Below are 18,960 nucleotides of genomic sequence, written 5' to 3' on the forward strand. Positions count from 1 at the left end.
TGAGGAGGAAAAGCCACTGATAAATGATCAAAAGACAAAAATAATGACCTTTGCCAGACAATGGCTTGTACATCAATGGTAACAAAATAGACCAGGTCCATGGTTTTAACATCTAAGAATACCTTTCCATTGGAGAGCTGGACACCTAGATTGTGTTTCACAAGTAGCACAAGTAGCCTTGGCCATTATATCCTACTATCATACCAAAGGAGAGCGATATGTCCCTGCGGTTTTGAAATTATTTGAGGCAAAAGTAGTGGCGCAGCTACTATACGGTGCTCAGTTGGGCCCCTACTCCAACCTTGCCCAGATAAAGACAGTACAATCTAAGTTGCTAAGATCAATCATGCAAGCTCCTACATGTGTCTCTAATACAGTGTTAAGACGAATAGAGAGTCATGCGAGTGGAACCCTGAGTATGGATTACTACCCTCAACTACTGCCTGAAGGTGGTATTCTCACCCATGGGTCTGGCCCCACTGATGCTTGAAGATAGTTTTCAGACACATTGGAAGTCAGCTGTTAAAGAAAAACTCACCTCTTGTGGCTTTTCCCCTGAAGTGCTGCATTCCATGGGCTATGAACAAGCAAAAAAGGCTATAAAGCAAAGAATATTGGACATAGAATGGCAACAGGAAATAAGGAAGGCCCCAAAACGACTCAGATCATGGAGACATACTATATCCCCAGGCACAGTGGCCAGAAGCTAGGACTGATGGGAATTGTAGGAGAAAAAAGGCTGGAGGGCTGCAGTGGGACACCTTTGCTAATGGGTGCTCAGAATCTCCTCCTTAATCTCTCACCAATGCTTCCAATCAGGCCGGCTTCTCCATGGTAGAAGACAAATCCTCTCCTGAGGTCAGCAGACGGTCTGTTCAGGTAGTAAACCCAAACAGGCTCCTGCTGGGTTGGCGAATTGTGATGAGGGAAAAGGAGTCACCTCTTGAACTTGCCTGGCGCACGCGCACACACGCCTACACAAACTCTCCACTCGTGATAGTCCTTGGCCATTGTGGCAGGGGATGATTGGATTGTAGTTGACCAACATCTGGGGACCCACATTGGAGAACCCCTGCCATAAGTTAATTACTCAAGAGCTGCTTTCCCCCGAGAGCCTGCTTCCAATCAGCTTCCATATGTGAGCATAAGTTCCATTGCTGTGAGAGTAGATATATCCCCCCCACACACATTGTTTGTACACATACATCTCTATTTCTGCTCCCCCTTAGTTGTCTTTAGTTTCAAAAATAGAAAAGAATCTTTAGCCTTTGCCCATCGGGAATATGCTCCAGCTCCTAGATCTCTTGTATTGCTTCTTTCTGAACATTTTCCTTGCTCATTACTGTTTTTTACCCCATTCCTCCCAAGAGATCTTTGAGTTGGGACCATCAGAAGAGGGAAGTTGTATACAGAAAAGGATTCAGTTCTGTGGACCTAGCCTGACAGACCAAAGTGATCATCATCATCATCTATTTATTTATTTATTACAGTTCATGACCAGCCAGCAATTACAATACTCAACAATTACAGGCAACATAACTTAAAATACTCTGATACTAAATAATGAATAATACTAAAAAATACTAAGACTACCAACCCACCACCAGAACAACATATGTACCTTACATAAGAGTTAGTCATTTATTTCCTAGTATTACAAGCTGTAACATTTGTCTCATGATATTACAACAAATACAATAATCAACAGTTACAAGCAATATAACTTAAAATACTCCGATACTAAATAATTATGAATACTTAAAAATACTAAGACTACCAACGCACCACCTGAACAACACATGTACCTTACATAATACAAGGGTTAACCATTTGTTTCCTAGTATTATAAGCTATGGCACAAAATTTGGCCACAGAGTAGGTAATCTCAGCATCCAAGTCAGAAAGATTTACATAAAAGTCGTCAGGCCTGCCTGGATAGTGTAACAAAATTGGCCCAATATGAGAATGTATATCTCTATAAAATACACAATAAAGTAATACATACTCCATGGACTCGATCATGTCTTAGCAGCAAAGACAGAGCCGTTGGGAATATGGCGTACGGTGAAATCTACCCTCCAAAACATCCAAGGATAACACATTTAAACGGGCCAAAATAAAGGCATGGCAGAACTTAGGGAAAGTAAGTTTATATAAGTAATTAGCCGAGGATAAGATTTTTCTAGGATTTCCTACAACCACACAGTGTGCAGTTTGCGCTCTGTCCTTTTGAAGCGCAATATCCCAAAGGCGCTGGTGAATTGATTCTTTTGCCTTTAAAGGACCTATTCAGGCCAGATTTGAAAGTGGGAGGCCAAAACATCGAAGTTTCTTCTCCACTGTATTTTTCCATCTAGAGGGGAAACGATCCATTAAGGTGAAAGGGGCCAAACTGGAAGGGTTGTAGATTAATTTGAGCCAATAGTGGAAAATAAGCGACCAAATTTGGTCTTCAGCTGGGATTAACCCGGTTTCAGTTCTCAGTAAAGCATTTGGTATGCAGCATGGAATAATAAGAACTAGCTAGGCTGGGCACAGAGCATCTGTGCCTGCCCACCCATGGATTTCTTTCCCCACCCCCTGCCACCGTTTTCTCCCCCCACGCTGTTTTCTCCCCTCCCCCACCATTTTGTTTCCCGCCTCACCTGCCTGTCCCACCACTTTCCTCTCCCCCTGCCAGCAGCTTGCTTGTGAACTCTCACGAGAGCTGCCACGCATGGGATTAGCAACGGGTACAACTTAGAGAAAGATAGAAAGATAGATAGATAGATAGATAGATAGATAGATAGATAGATAGATCTAAGAAGCTTGGACTGTACCGCCTCCAGAGAATGAAAATTTGGGTATATACAAATGTGTGTACCATACAATAATTGAGATGTTGCCTTACCTTGGAAAGCTCACACTGCTGCAGGTTCATATTTACTTCGCCTGGAGAAATAGAATCTAGATAGTGCAGTTGCACTTCTATGTACTCCTTGGGTAACATGAGCCACATGAGCCTTCCAGGAGGCATTTGATTGGAAACCCACCCCTAAATATTTGTAAGTTTTAACCTGCTCTATTTCTTGGCCATTGATCTGCCATCTGTTTGGATTATTTCTTGGGGAACACTATGACCTTAGTTTTTGTATAGTTAATATCTAATCTTTCCTCCAAACAATATGCAGCAAATGGGCTCTTAAGGGCTCTTTGCAGACCTATTTCAGAAAAGGATAATATTACTGTATCGTCTGCATAGAGAAGTGCAGGAATTGGACGAGAGGCCAAATTAGGAAGGTGGAAATTAGAATTTTGTAAGACTTGCACCAGGGAATTTATGTCATAGTTAAATAACAGGGGGAACTAAAATACAGTCCTGTTTTACACCCCTCTGGACTGGAACTGGGCCTGATAAATGGCCCTGCTGATTGCTCATCACCCTCAGATAGTTCTTTTGATGAGGCATACAAATAAGAGTGAGCAATCGATGATCAATAGCAGAAGTATCCAACCTTCCCTGTAAATAGAATTGAAGGAAGATTTGAAATCAATGAATGCAGCAATGGCCTAGAGCTGTACATCTTTTCCAAATGTTGTAGGACTAGAAATTGATCGGCTAGTCCTGAAGTCTGCCTGTGCCAGAACGTTCAGAACGGCCAGAACGTTCTCAATGTCTAACCAGGACCAGAATTTCCAGCATAAAAGTCTGGCGTAGAGCTTCACTTTAAAAGAGCAGGACTCTATTTAAAAGAGCGTCAGGCCCCAGTCGTGGGGAATCTGCACAGCATGATCAATAGCAGTGAAAAGAACTGACAGAATTGGGGCCCACCAACAACATTATTTTGAATCATTTCAGCAGAGATATAATCAGCCCCAGGGGCTTTTTGCTGTCTAAGCTGTGCTATTAACTTTTCTATTTCAGAGGTGGTGACTGGGGCAAGGAGGCAGATTGGCTAGACTGGGTGTAACAGATGTCATCTACACTGAATCAGCTGCATAGTGTGATGAAAAATCTGAGGCTATTCCCACGAGCGTGCAAAACCAGGCGAAGGGAGCCCAGCCTGGCTTTGCACATTCGTGTGAACCACTGGGATCAGGCTCGATCCCAGTGGCTACACATTGTCAAACCCACCTCTGAAGCCTCCTAGTTAAATGAGATTTAGGGAGTGAGCGCTCCCTTAACTTCATTTGAACGATCATATGTCTGCCATGGCTGCTTATAGCTACAGTGGGCACACAGGGGGAGGAGGAATCCCAATAATGCAGCACACGCTTGCATGGTGCATTATTGGGGTTCTGGGGGTGGGTGGGAACACACAGCAGCACTTCCCTGCATCTGACCCCGGAGCAGACGGGAGAGGCGCAGGACAGCTGCAGGCTAGCCACCTGCCCAGTAAAGAGTAAGTGATCGTCTGCGGGGAGGGTCGGACAAACCCGCTCTCCTCACAGACCTCAAAGGAGCTCTTCTCACTGATCCAATGATTACTAAACATTTGCTGATACATGGCAAGTTATCTTAGTAGAGTCTAGGGAATCCACCTGCTACAATATTTTATTTATTTATTTATTTATAGAATTTTTATACTGCCCTTCAAATATGTCAAAAGGAGGCAGAATTTTTCTGTCTAGAGACCTGGATCAATTTAGACCAAATTTGTTTTACAGCTTCCTCTTTCCCCCCTCTTAATTAGTTCCCTTATATTGTTTCTTCTGCATCTGCACAGTAGGAGGAATCAAGCATTAGCATTAAAGGCAAAGTGTGCCATCAATCAGCCCATGAAGCCTTTCACAGCATGAAGGTAAAGTGTGCCATCAAGTCGATTTCGACTCCTGGCGCCCACAGAGCCCTGTGGTTGTCTTTGGTAGAATACAAGAGGGGTTCACCATTGCCTCCTCCCGTGCAGTGTGAGATGATGCCTTTCAGCATCTTCCTATATCGCTGCTGCCTGATATAGTGCCAGCGGGGATTCGAACCAGCAACTTCTGCTTGTTAGTCAAGCACTTCCCCGCTGCACCATTAGGTGGCATCAGAAGAGTATATCTACTACTATTCAGTCTATATTATTTAAAATTAGCCTTCCGGCACTCCTGGTCAAACCACAACTAAAATTTATAATTGTCCTCACATTGAGTGGCTGCTACTATATATAATTCACTTTCAAAGACATCTCACAAGTGAGTTGAAACTGAAAGCCCCTGATAGGACTGAATAGCTATTTCCGGTGATTCCACAGTTACAATTCTACTATAACCAAGGTGAGCTTTTTCTGAAGCATAGAAATTTGATACTGCTTTCAACAGTCTAACGGACCACTTAATTCTTTGGTAGCCTGAGTCTACCTCTGGGGCTGCTAGAAATTTGTCCATTGTATGCATGCCTTGTCCTTTTAATTATAATTCCAAGAATAAGGGCAAATGATCACTATCAAATGAGAGAAAGGCCACATTATTCAGTCAGTCACATGAAACCATAACATAATCTATGGAGCTAGCACCACACCCAAACCAATAGGTAAATTTGGCGGGGTGATCACTCCATATTGCTCCATTCAGCATGTGAAGATCTAATATACACACAAATTGCATCAGACGGTGGTCCCATCAGTTAACTTTAGTGTCCTTAGAGGCTCATGTTAGTAAGGGACTTCCTCATACAGAGGAGGGACACCACTGAAATGTGCATATAGCATCTCATGTTTAAGACCAATTCTAGCATTGAAGTTGCTGCCACTACTATTGCGGCATCGGGGAAGGTCTGTGACAGTTCAGAGGTATATTATTCTAATGCTAGCCAATGTTCCTGGGCTTGTGATTGTATGGTATGTGGGAGGAGGTAGTTAATAGACAAAATAACATGATGACTGAGATTGACTAAACATGTTGAGGCAATATGCCCACGTTGATCAAGCTGCTTAACACTAGCCCATAGTTTCATGGAAATAAGAGTGACCAACCCATCCTTACGTCTAGCCCACTCTCCTCCTCCAAAACAGAGCCTTCAGTCAATATTTTCCCATGCACCCATGTTTTGTGCAACATAACAATATCAAATGGTCCTAAATAATCATTGAAAGCAGGATCTGTAATTTCGCCAACCGGCAATGTTCCAAGAAAGAAACTTGAGAGAGCCATATTATACTGGATATCAACCAGTAGAGACTGTTGGAGATCTTCTATGTTCTATAAGATCCAAAGTAGTCCCCTACAAATCAGATTGTGAGAGGTCCTGGGGAATCGGGGAAAGTTCTTTGCTTATATTCAAAGATAGGTCAGAGGGCGGCGGCTGAGAACGCAGTGGGGTAAATACTGCCAGAGCACCATTGTGGGCGCACACCAGAGACTGGTGTTAGTTAGTCAAGTTCTCCTGCAAGGAAGTTAAGTTTAGCAGGCCAGTATGTTGGGAAGGCACAACAGTGTTGTTTAAATCAGAATCTCCAAGGCCTACAGAGTAAAAGTTTCGATGGATAAGGTTTGTCTCAGGCATAACGTAATCAATAGCTTCTATCTCCACATTATCATTCAGCTTGAAGGCTGTTCATTGTGTCCCAAGCAGTTGTGTTGCTTCTGTTTGAGGCAACAGTACTATGAAGAGCATCATGACCCAAGGATGGTGCAACTTTCAGAAGCTGTACATTGTTTGACTTAGAAGAACCCTGAGGACATGTCTTGAGTTGTCTGTTTTCTGGAATGTCCCTTCAAAGAGTGGGTCTTGGAGAGAAAGGCCCTGAGGGGTTCTGACATCCCATGGGCATCTTGTAGAGCTGTGCTAAGGTCCTCCAGGTTAGAAACAAGGTTCCCTTTTGCACCTTGAAGACTATAAGAAACTCTTAACTGAGAGCAGGGGGAACCACCCACGTCATGTTCATTTGGTTATTACATGCTTCTCTAAAGAAGAGAAGGAGATAAACTTTGCATTAAAATCTCTGCTTGGACAGGGAGATTTAGGATATTTCACCCAGTCCACATTCCAGAGACGCACAAAGAATCCACAGTCAATGAAAAGAATGCATAGACTGTGAAACACTAATATTGATCAATTTGAACCAATTATGCAAATTTATATATAACACAGACACAAAAACACATCTGTATTACCAGTTCCCAAGATGATGCTAACAAGGGTAAAAGCAACGCAGAGCAAAAGAAGAAATCTTACAAGATTTTATATTTCATATACATAGGAAAGATTATTAGGCTTGTCTCAGTTTCACGTGCTTGGTTTATATTGTGTATGAGTTTGCACATATGCAGTAAGGTACCCCTTCCTCCTGAAGCCGTTTCAAATGTCAAACTTTTATATGATTTTCCCCAGTATGGTTTCTATTATATATTAAAAGTTCTTCAATACGGCAAAAGCTCTTCGAAGCACTAATGTGGTTTCTCCCCAGTGTGGGTTCTGTGATGTATAGTAAGTTTATCAAGTTGTGCTGAAGCTCCTTCCTTATGTGCAGTGTTCCCTCTAAGGTGTATGCATGTGTAAGTGCACAAAGGTTTTGTGTGTGTGCTCAATTAATTTTAGATCCCACTTAGGTTGAATCAGGAAGGCCCCACTCTGAATGCGCACCCTGCCTTGATACTGCCACCCAGAACGTAACTCATTCTACACATAGATGAAAAAAGAGAGAGGACACTGTTTATGTGGTTTCTACCTAGTGTGAGTTCTACAATGTCTAGTAAGATCTCCACTGCGGCTGAAGCTCTTTCCACACTGTAGGCATTCATGTGGTTTATCCCCTGTGTGGATTCTATGGTGTAAAATAAGATGACCTCTCTGGCTGAAAGTCTTTCCACAATCCAAACATGTATGTGGTTTCTCCCCAGTGTGGACTCTATGATGTAAAATAAGATGTCCACTCGTACGGAAGCTCTTTCCACACTCCAAGCATGTATGTGGTTTCTCCCCAGTGTGGATTCTATGGTGTATAACAAGTTCTCCATTCGTGCTGAAGCTCTTTCCACACTCCCAGCATTTATGCAGTTTCTCCCCAGTGTGGGTTCTATGGTGTGAAGTAAGAGCTCCACTTGACCTAAAACTGTTTCCACACTCTAAGCATGTATGTGGTTTCTCCCCAGTGTGGGTTCTAATGTGTACAGTAAGATGTCCTCTCTGGCTGAAAGTCTTTCCACACTCCAGGCATTTATGTGGTTTTTCTCCAGTGTGGGTTCTACCGTGTATAATAAGTTCTCCTCTCGTGTTGAAACTTTTTCCACACTCCAAGCATTTATATGGTTTCTCCCCAGTGTGGGTTCTATGGTGGACAATAAGGTCTCCATTCTTGCTGAAGCTCTTTCCACACTCGAAGCATGTATGTGGTTTTTCCCCAGTGTGGGTTCTACGATGTCTACTAAGATCTCCACTCTGGCTGAAGCTCTTTCCACAATCCAAGCATGTATGTGGTTTCTCCCCAGTGTGGGTTCTACGATGTCTAGTAAGATGTCCACTCTGACTGAAGCTCTTTCCACACTCCAAGCATTTATGTGGTTTCTCCAGAGTGTGCATTCTGTGGTGTAAAGATAGATGTCCACTCTGACTGAAGCTCTTTCCACACACCACACATTTATATGGTTTCTCCCCAGTGTGGGTTCTATGATGTATAGTAAGTTCTCCACTCTGGCTGAAACTCTTTCCACATTCCAGGCATTTATGTGGTTTCTTCTTTGTCTTCATTTCCCACTAAGGTTGATAGCTTGGTTCAGAGCTGAAGCTTTTGCTTCGCAGGGGGCAAAGGCTCCTTTCTCTTTCTGGCTGTCTTATTTGTCTGATTACATGCTGAAAAGCAGATGATTCATTCCTGTTCTTCCATTTTGCTCCAGTGTTTATTCTCTGTTGGTCCCTCTTTCTTCGTATAGCAGCTCCCTCCACTAGGTTGCTGTCCTTTTTCCTCTCCCAACTGTCACCTGTTGGTAGTAAGAGAGAAAATTGATCAGAGCCTGGGATAGAAAAGGAACCATAAGGAGATCCTATTGTCATGAGTCAATGGTTTGCCTGTGTGTCTCTACCTTAAGAAATAATATGGATCTGAATGGCTTGCTGAAACTACTGATCTCAACCTGAGAATCTATGCATTTCCTTAATAGTGCCTTATGAAATATTGTTATTTCAGGTGTCCAAGTGGATCGGGATGTTTAGGTAGGCCTCCTTGAGATCAATGGATGCCAAGAAGTCTAGGTGATGAAGGGCTTCCGATACTGATCTCAAGGACTCCACCTGGAATTTCCTTTTCCATACCCATTGGTTCAGGAATGTTAGGTCTGGCATTGCCCTTAGAGAGCCATCTTTTTTCGGCACTGTAAATAGTGGGCAGACGAGAGAGTCGGGCATTCTGGGAAGCCGCACGATCCGTACAGTTCGGGAGAGCGGGCAGGAGACAGCTTCCCCCAGAGTCAACTGGTGCCTGTAGGGAGTGGAAGTGAGGATGGAGCTGGGTCCACGTTCCTGTATTGCAACCGGTGGCCAGCCAGTGTGCAACAGGTTGTTTGGGATACGCAGACAATGGGCTCAAACCAGGGTTGAATGCCAACAGAGGTTTTATTAAGCAAAGCTCAATAATAGTTTAAAGAGGATTACAGATCAAATGAAACTAAGTAACAGCCAAATAGTCATCTCGGAGAGACCATATGACTCCTGTATTGAAGGAGTTACACTGGCTGCTGATATGTTTCTGGGCAAAATACAAGGTGTTGTTTATAACCAATAAATCTCTAAACAGTTTGGGCCCTGAGTATTTAAGAGAACGCCTTCTTCGTCATGAACCCCACCGCCCACTGAGATCTGCTGGAGAGGTCCGTCTGCAGTTGCCACCGGCTCGTCTGGTGTCCACTCAGGGACGGGCCTTCTCCGCTGCTGCCCCGAGGCTTTGGAATGTGCTCCCTAGTGAAATAAGAGCCTCCCCATCTCTAACAGCTTTTTAAAAGTCTTTAAAAACACATCTCTTCACCCAGGCTTTTAATGAATATTGTTTCAATGGTTTTAATGCTGTTTTAAAATATTCTTTTAAAAATTATAAATTGCTGTCATGTTTTAAACTTTTCATTTTTGTTTTAACGGATGTTTTACTTTGTTTTTATTTAAACCGCCCAAAGACATATAAGTTTGGGGCGGTATAAAAATGTGTAAATAAAACAAACAAACAAACAAACGAAGATCATAGAATAAAGAGAAGATGACAAGTTAAAGAGCAGTCCTACATCCCTGGTCCTTCAAAGACTTCGCCTGCGGGGAGCCCATTCTCGCTGGACAGGCGTAACCCTATAGCGCCCCTCTGGTGTGCAGCCTGGGCCTCCGCAGCCTACACAGAACTCCAATTTTAGGGTGTCTATGTGTCTCCTTATATACCCTTAAACAGCATTCAGAGAAGGCTGTGGGGCCCCCTCCTACATCAACTGTATGCATGTCAAATTTCAGTACTTGATTCCTTTCATCTAACAGGGGATGAAGGGAGTAATGGGCTTTCTTATCAGCAAGTGTGTGATCCGATGCCAAGTGCATTCCAATCCTGGGCACAGCCTGATTCATCTTCCCCAGATGTTTTGGGACACGCTGTGTGTCGGACAAAGTCTTTCATCCTTCCTAATTATTTTGGGATGCATTTCCAGTGCCTAGCTGTGCTAATTGGCAAGATGTTGGAGATGAGAGCTGGTCTTGTGGTAGCAAGCACGACTTGTCCCCTTAGCTAAGCAGGGTCCACCCTGGTTGCATATGAATGGGAGACTTGATGTGTGAGCACTGCAAGATCTTCCCCTTTGGGATGGAGCCGCTCTGGGAAGAGCATCTAGGTTTCAAGTTCCTTCTCTGGCAGCATCTCCAAGAGAGGGGTGAGAGAGATTTCTGCCTGCAACCTTGGAGAAGCCGCTGCCAGTCTGTGAAGACAATACTGAGCTGGATAGACCAATGGCCTGACTCAGTATATGGCAGCTTCCTATGTTCCTATTTTCCTATCAATCCTGCACCTGGCCTGGGAGAGGCAGGGTCATTCATAGTTCACTTCTTCTAGAAAACACCCAAGCAGAAAGGCCTGAAATTAACATTCTATGTGCAGGAACGTATGATTATAAGTAGCATGCAACTATTAGCATGTGTAGAGGGCAGGAATGGGTTTCACCACTAAAACACCTCGCCAGTCTTCTGCGGTGCCACTACAGTTCCCAAGGCACTGGGAATTGGACAACCCACGCCTGATCTTGCGGCCAAAGGGCGGGAGATTGGGCTGGGCTCTCAAGCTTGCTCCTTGCTTTGCTCGAACTCTGTGGGCGGCAGCTTGCGGAGCGGTTTCCCAGATCATGCCAGATTCTCACTCTGTGCTCCATTCAAACTAGGAGGACAGAAGAGCAACGGAGGAATATAAATAATATAAAGCTCGCTCGCTCGCTCTTCTTTTAAACAGGGGAGAAGAAGCTTTAAGGTGGAGAAGAGACACAGAAGAAAAACTCAAGAACAATTTAGTTGGTTGAAGGACAGAGGAAGAACTAGCTCACTATTGCATAGGAACATAGGAAGCTGCCATATACCGAGTAAGACCATAGGTCCATCCTGCTCGGTATTGTCTACACAGACTGGCAGCGGCTTCTCCAAGGTTGCAGGCAGTAATCTCTCTCCCAGCCCTATCTTGGAGATGCTGCCATGGAGGGAACTTGGAACCTTCTGCTCATCACAGAGCGGCTCCATCCCCTAAGAGAGGAAATATCTTACAGTGCTCACACTTCTAGTCTCCCATTCATATGCAACCAGGGTGGACCCTGCTTAGCTGAAGGGACAAGTCATGCTTGCTACCACAAGACCAGCTCTCCTCTCCTTAAAACAATCTGAAAAAGGAGCATAGGAAACTGCCACATACTGAGTCAGACCCTTGGTACATCTAGCTCAGTATTGTCTTCACAGACTGGCAGCGGCTTCTCCAAGGTTGCAGGCAGAAATCCCTCTCAGCCCTTTCTTGGAGATGCTGCCAGGGAAGGAACTTTGAACTTTCTGCTCTTCCCAGAGCGGCTCCATCCCCTATGGGGAATACCTTACTGTGCTCACACTTCTAGTCTCCCTTTCATATGCAACCAGGGGTGGACCCTGCTTAGCTAAGGGGACAAGTCATGCTTGCTACCACAAGACCAGCTCTTTGTAGGGCAAAAAGAGAGAGGTCTGCCTGGAGCCAACGCCAGACAAAAAGAACTGGGTGGGGTTAAACAACCCACCCAACCCCAGGCTCTTAAGGCTTTTTCAAGAAATTTGCATAGTCCTGCCTTCAAGTCACATGGAGAGGATAACCCATAGAGATGTCCTCGGAGGCAGCAGTGTTGGAGACCCCCTTACCCCAACATTAGACCCAGAGGTACCAACCCAGAAATGTGTAGAATTCTGGCCTGTGTCTGATTCCATTTTATTAAGAGATCTATTAATGCCATGACTGCCTCTGCTAACCGCTCTGTGAAGGAAGAGGCAATCCAGCATTGTATTGTGAAATGGGTACTCAAACACAAAGGCCAGGCCTGAGTGATCCAAATGCTAAAATCTAACCTTCAGATAACGTCTGGAAGAAGTGAGAAGCTGAGCTCTCACTTCCTCCTGCAAGGTCTATGTTAATCCTTGTCAATGATTGCTCTGCTCTGCTTACTGTCTATAGAAATTCCACTCTATATAAATGCACACAAAGAAAACACCTATAGATTTTAATTCTTATTTTATTAACACCTTTTAACACCTTCTGGGACCAGGCACCAGAAATCTGGGGACAAGAGAAGATGCCCATTTGCAGCTCAGAGATGCAGATTTGCTTAGGGCAAAATAGAACGCCCCCTCCCCCAAATAGTAGCTAACAGAAGATGGGATTGAGATCTCCCTGGACTGAGCTAATATCCTGAATAATTAAAAGACAATATCCTGAAGGTAACAGTAAATTGTCAGCTTTTGGGGACCCAGGAAGGGTGAGGATATTTGGAATAGACTCTATGGAGATCAAAGGAAGATACAACTATAAAGAATGAGGCTTACTAGACAGAGTCAGCAATCTTGCCTAACAAGCATACTTGCTCAAGAGCTATCCCAGAGTTTGCTGCTAAGCCGCGGGGCAACAAGCAGGAACTCTGTCCATGGACAGGAATTGTCTGTGACTTCTGCTGTGCAGTGAGAAGTCAAGACTTCCCCAGCCATGGTGCTCTCACTCTTGGCCTCGCTCTGAGCAAACTGCCTGCTTGACCAGCCAGCTTGACCATCGTTCCCAAGCTCCTGTCTCCAGCTACAGCCTCTCTCCTTCAGCTGAAAGCCCCACCGCTCTCAAGCCTCTGCCCCTGGTAATATGCTGCCTCCACAAGCCTTGGATCCCTCTTCCCTCCTCCCTACTCATTACTGCCACCCCCTTCCTAAGCCTTCCCTCCCTTCTTCCTTCTTTCTCTGCTTCTCTCTAAATGTTTTATTAGGATTTGTTAGATAGCTGTAATTACTGATTGCACACACATATGTTAGTTAGGCACATTACACTCCACCTTGAATCGGAAACATGCTTTTTAATGTGGATTATTTTATCCTGATGAGCAACTTTCTATAATAAAGCCCACTGAACTTTCTGAGTGTGTCTCTCTCTGTCTCTGTTTGCGCGCCCAGATCCTACATGGTCACCATCTCCAAGAGCCAATTCAGTTTGTGTATGATGTGACTTTGCCTCTTATACAGAGCATATACAGAGTGCGAAACCAAGTGTAAGTTCACAACAGCAGCAGCGAAATAAAGTTTTGGCAGGGTGTTAAATCCACACCCTTACAAGCTCACTCCTTTTTCTATATGGCAGCTGAAAAGCAACAAACACAGAGCTCCTTTCCTTGAGGGCAAAGGTGTGGGTGTTTGTCCCAATGAACTGATTAAGCCAGAAGAACCGGTTGGTTCTTCTCAGGGTGGATCTAGAGAATTTCACACTTCATATCTAATGACTGTGGGGGCGGGCAAGGATCTTTAAAGAAATATAGTTTGCTTCAAATTACGTTGGCTAACTATTGGCTAATTAGAGAACTGAAAGTTCTCCAAGCTTTTTATACAGAATTATAAGATCAATTAATAGATAAATTAGAGGTGAGTGAAGAAGGGGTTCACTAGGATTGGAGAGTCCCAAGTTCAAATCACGATATGCAGAGATGATATGATATGCAGAGAGATGATATGATATGCAGAGGTGGGATTTTCTCCACTACCAGATTTAATTTACATTTATATCCCACTCTTCCTCCAAGGAGCCCAAAGTGGTGTACATGGCTATGTTTATCCTCACAATAACCCTGTGAGGTAGGTTAGGCTGGGAGAGAAGTGAGTGGCCCAGAGTCCCCCAGTGAGTTTCATGCCTGAACAGGGATTTGAACTCTGGTCTCCCTAGTTCTACTCCAGTGCTCTAACCACTTCACCACACTGGCTCAGTCTAGGAGAGAATTTTTATTACATTAGGCAACTTGGATTCCAAGCAATACAGAAAAGAAAAATAACTTTCTGAATGTGTCTAGCTGTACTGGTCCTTACTACTCAGCGTGGTGTAGTGGTTAGTGAGCCAGCGTGGTGTAGTGGTTAGAGTGCTGGACTAGGCTCAGAGAGACCTGAGTTCAAATCCCCATTCAGCCATGAGACTTGCTGGGTGACTTGGGGCCAGTCTGGGCTCCACCGCTCTGGGCTCCTTGGAGGAAGAAATGTAAATGTAAAAACAAATAAATAAAAATAAATAAATTCTGAGTACTAGCCACATCCTTAATAAGCATGTAAGTGTAGGAGCAAATTTAAATGGACGTTACAAAGTAAAAACTAAAGCATATTTAATGGATGTTACCCAAATAGGCATTTTAACTTGAAACAAACGCACAGATTGCAGGAATTCCTTCAGCAACATTTTTTAAGGATATGGTGACCAGAGCTGTACACAGTACACCAAATGTGGCCACACCATGGATTTGTATAAGGGCTTTTTTTTTTTTAAATCACACCCCTTCCTAATGATTACGAGCATGAAAATGCCTTTTTTCCACATCTGCCATGCACTGAGTCGACACTTTCAATGCACTGTCTACCACAACTCCAAGATCCCTCTCCTGGTTAGTCACCAACAGCTCAGACGGGTGTCACTTTGCACTGAACTGCATTTGCCATTTTGTTGCCCAGTCCCCCAGTTTGGAGAAATCCTTTTGGAGCTAAATAAGGACAATTAATAGATAAATAAGGAGAAAGAAGAGAGAGTTGACTAGGATTGGGGAGACCCAAGTTCAAATCCTTCTCCATCCAGCCATGAAGCTCAGAAGACGACTTTGGGCCAGTCACCTTTTCTCATCCTAAGCTACCTGTTCCTCCCACACATAGATTCCTTCAACAACAGCACACAATCTGTCATAAAATCACTGCATACAATCTTGTTGTTTACAAGTAGCCCAGAGAGAGAACACGGAGTCCCTTCCTTAGCGAGAACAGCAGCATGCAATGATGCCAAAATAGAACAAATACACAGTCAACAGAGACTCTGAGAATGTTAGAGATGGAAGGGACACTGGAGATCTTCTAGTCTGACCCCTCACCCTGGGGTTCCAGCAACCCTGACAGATTCCTTTCCAGCCTCTGTTTGAAAACTTGCAAGGAAGGGAAGCCAACCACTGCCCAAGGCAGGCTGTTCCGATCTCCACAAGTTCTTACAGTTGGCACATTCTTTCTCTAACTCAGCTGAAATCTTCAATCCGGCCCTTGCCTTCCTCTTCAACTTCACTTCCCTGTTGTTGCTGCTAATACAAGCACAAATAATCCCTTTGCTAAGCAGGGTCTTAGCAAAAGTAGTCTCCCATTCAAATGTAAACCCTGGCTTGCATTCGAATGGGAGGCTATACGTGAGCTTTGTAAGATTTTTATTTTATTTTATGTTTACATTCATATTCTGCTCTTCCTCTAAGGAGCCCAGAGTGGTGTACTACATGCTTAAGTTTCTCCTTAACAACCACCCTGTGAAGTAGGTTAGGCTGAGAGAGAAGTGACTGGCCCAGAGTCACCCAGCAAGTCTCATGGCTGAATGGGGATTTTAACTCGGGTCTCCCCGGTCCTAGTCCAGCACTCTAACCACTACACCCAGCTGGCTTGCACCCACTTTCCATTGAGGAATAAGGGGCCCTTCTCTGGCAAAGCAACAACCATCACACACACACACACACATACAGAAATATGGTGTGGCTGGGTGTGCAATAGTATCCCAGTGAATTGATCTAGGGGATTAAGAGGGAAAAGGCAGTTTGCCAATGCTGCTTAGGGATGCAGCTAAGTCATTTCACATTCTGGATCTAATGACTGTGGCAGAGGTGCTTGACAGTAACGTGTGTAACTCCAAATTATTATTTTTAATTAGATAGAGATGTCACATGCATATTTCTGTTGATTAGAAGCCACGTGCACTCCAATACAAAGCATGTCAATTTAGAAGCAATTTCAATGGATGTTACAAAGAAAAAACCCGAAACCTATTTAATTGATGTTACACCCCCCCCAAAGGTCGTTTTTAACCTAAACAAAAGCACAGATCATATAATGGGTGATAATTTGTTCCAAAACAAAGGCACAGATCCTTCAGCACCACCACAGAATCAGTCATCAAATCACTGCATACAATCCTGTCGCATAAAAGTACAGAAGAGAGAAGTCATGGAGTCCCTTCCTCAGCAAGAATTGCCACATGCAATGATGCCAAAGAGGAACAAACCCACAGCTCACAAAGATTTATAGAATCATTGGACATTAGAGTTGGAAGGGATTTATTGTACTGCTGCATGTTTTTCCTATGGTTTTCTTTCTGGTTGGCTTAAGGCTGTAATAAAATTGATTCTGATTCTGAGTTGGAAGGGACCCTGGAGATCCTCTAGTCCAACCCCTCACCCTGGGGTTCCAGCATCCCTGACAGACGCCTCTCCAGCCTCTGCTTAAAAACCTGCAGGGATTGGAAGCCCACCACTGCAGAAGGCAGGCTGTTCCAGCTCCACCATTTCTTACAGTCAGCACATCCTTCCTAATGCCTAGTCTCAGTCTTTCCAACTCCTGGTTGTAACCCTGCCCTCAAGAGCGACAGAGAACCAGTTCACTCCTTCTTCTGTGATAGACCCCATCCGATATTTGGAGAAGGCTACTCCATCTCTCCTTCGTTTTCTTTCCTCCTGGCTAAACACCACTCAAGATCATTTCTGTTGGGATTTATGTGTTCATACACACAGTGTCTTTGTTTTTGCCACTGATGTATTGTGTGTTTCAAGTCAATCATCTGTTCTGTAGACCGAATGATCAGTTTGTATGTCTTACTGGAGACTTATTTTCTCTTAGGATGATATTTTACTGAGAGTAGGACTGCTGTAATCTATCTCTAAATTACAGAGATAAGTAATAAACCTTAGTCACTTTGTTCAATAAACTTATTAAGCCTCAGTTTCCACTCTGTTACACTCTGCTACAATTAACCACTCCAAAGTGCTATTTGATCATACAACTGATTTATTTATCATCATCATCATCATCTGCATTTTATATCCCAGTCTTCCTCTCCAAGGAGTCCAGAGCAGTGTACTACATACTTAGGTTTCTCCTTACAACAACCCTGTGAAGTAGGCTAGGCTGAGAGAGAAGCAACTGGCCCAGAGTCACCCAGCTAGTTTCATGGCTGAATGGGGATTTGAACTCGGGTCTCCCCGGTCCTAGTCCAGCACTCCAACCACTACACCACACTGGCTTGTCCCACCCCCGCCCCTCCTTATTTTCAATTTTTTGTATCCCTGAGCTGAAGCAAAGCCAACCAGCAAAAAGGAGAAAGTGTGTCGGGGGTGGGGGTGGGGGGATAGGAGGAGAAAAGAAATACATGTTCATTAAATATGAATTGCAAGAAGGACTTTCCTAGGATGAGATAATATTGGGTCTTTGTATATACTACTATTATATCATTTGTGTATTATTATGCATGCTTTAAATTTTGGTCTATGACCGTAAATAAATATGACATTGACAAGGAGGACTTTCCCCTTCCCCAACTCAACACGCCCCGGTTGCTGAGAGCTTTGGAGGCAATCTGAGGTTGCAGAGAAGAGGTCTTGCAAACCCTTTCTCTCTTTCTCTCCCCATCCCAGCCCCAACCACGCACAGTTTTCTGCTCCTGACGGTGTTCCTCACAGCCAGCCGGGCAGTGTTCCCTCTAACAGGGATTCCCAGATGTTGTTGACTACAACTCCTATAATCCCCAAACAAACACCATTTCAGTTGGGGATGCTGGGAGTTGTAGTCAACCACATCTGGGAATCACTCTTAGAGGGGGCACTGCATGCAGGGGCATTTTTCACGGCAGTAAAGGCTATAGGGAGACTGGGAGGGAGACCTCCACCCAGGGGCCACATTCAGCCCTCTCCCTCAAGGCCCCTTGGAGTGAGGGACATAATGAAGAAAATAGGGAAGGGTGGACCTGGAAGGCCCTCAGGAGCTGCCCCCCCCCCGGTTGTTTGAACCCACCCACTCCATTATAGCTACGCCCCTGGAACATAGGAAGCTGCCATATACTGAGTCAGGCCATTGGTCTATCTAGCTCAGTGTTGTCTTCACAGACTGGCAGCGGCCTCCACCTCTGCAATGGCCTCTCTGCCTCCACCTTCCCCGCAGGAAGCTGCATCTTCGTTATGCTTACCTTCCTCTTTAAACAAAGAGTTCAGACAGCAGCCACTCCTTCGGGTGGTGGGGCACGTGATCGGCGTGTGTGCCTGCATGCGCAGTGTTTCACGCAACGCTTGTCCTCTTGCACCCTACTTCCAAGGAGCCGCTCAATATAATGCAGACTCCTGCTCGCCACTTGCAGCAGGCTGCAAAAGCTCAAGGCAGCTCCCAACAGCTGGCTCTTTCTCTAACCCAGGCCCTGCTCAACTTAGGTCCCCCACCCCAGCTGTTTGGGGACTACAACTCCCATAATCCCCAGCCGCAGTGGCCAATAGCCAGGGATTATGGGAGCTGTAGGCCAACTTCTGCAG

At 44.5% G+C, this 18,960-nt stretch overlaps 1 protein-coding gene across 1 annotated transcript; it reads right to left on the reverse strand.

The window, feature by feature from the left end:
* Window positions 1–1,456: 1,456 nt before the first annotated feature.
* Window positions 1,457–18,946, reverse strand: LOC128338476 (zinc finger protein ZFP2-like). Its single transcript, XM_053280976.1, has 2 exons — window positions 18,624–18,946; window positions 1,457–8,880 (listed from the first exon to the last, which is right to left on the reverse strand). The coding sequence occupies exon 2, from the start codon at window positions 8,648–8,650 to the stop codon at window positions 7,628–7,630; it is 1,023 nt and encodes a 340-aa protein (XP_053136951.1). The 5' UTR covers window positions 8,651–8,880; window positions 18,624–18,946; the 3' UTR covers window positions 1,457–7,627.
* Window positions 18,947–18,960: the final 14 nt, after the last annotated feature.

This window comes from Hemicordylus capensis, chromosome 16, assembly GCF_027244095.1.
Source record: "Hemicordylus capensis ecotype Gifberg chromosome 16, rHemCap1.1.pri, whole genome shotgun sequence".
NCBI classification, from domain to species: Eukaryota; Metazoa; Chordata; class Lepidosauria; order Squamata; family Cordylidae; genus Hemicordylus; species Hemicordylus capensis.

Excerpts from the sequence above, each read along its gene's own strand:
- LOC128338476 (XM_053280976.1), bottom strand. The coding sequence starts at position 8,650 with ATGAAGACAAAGAAGAAACCACATAAATGCCTGGAATGTGGAAAGAGT.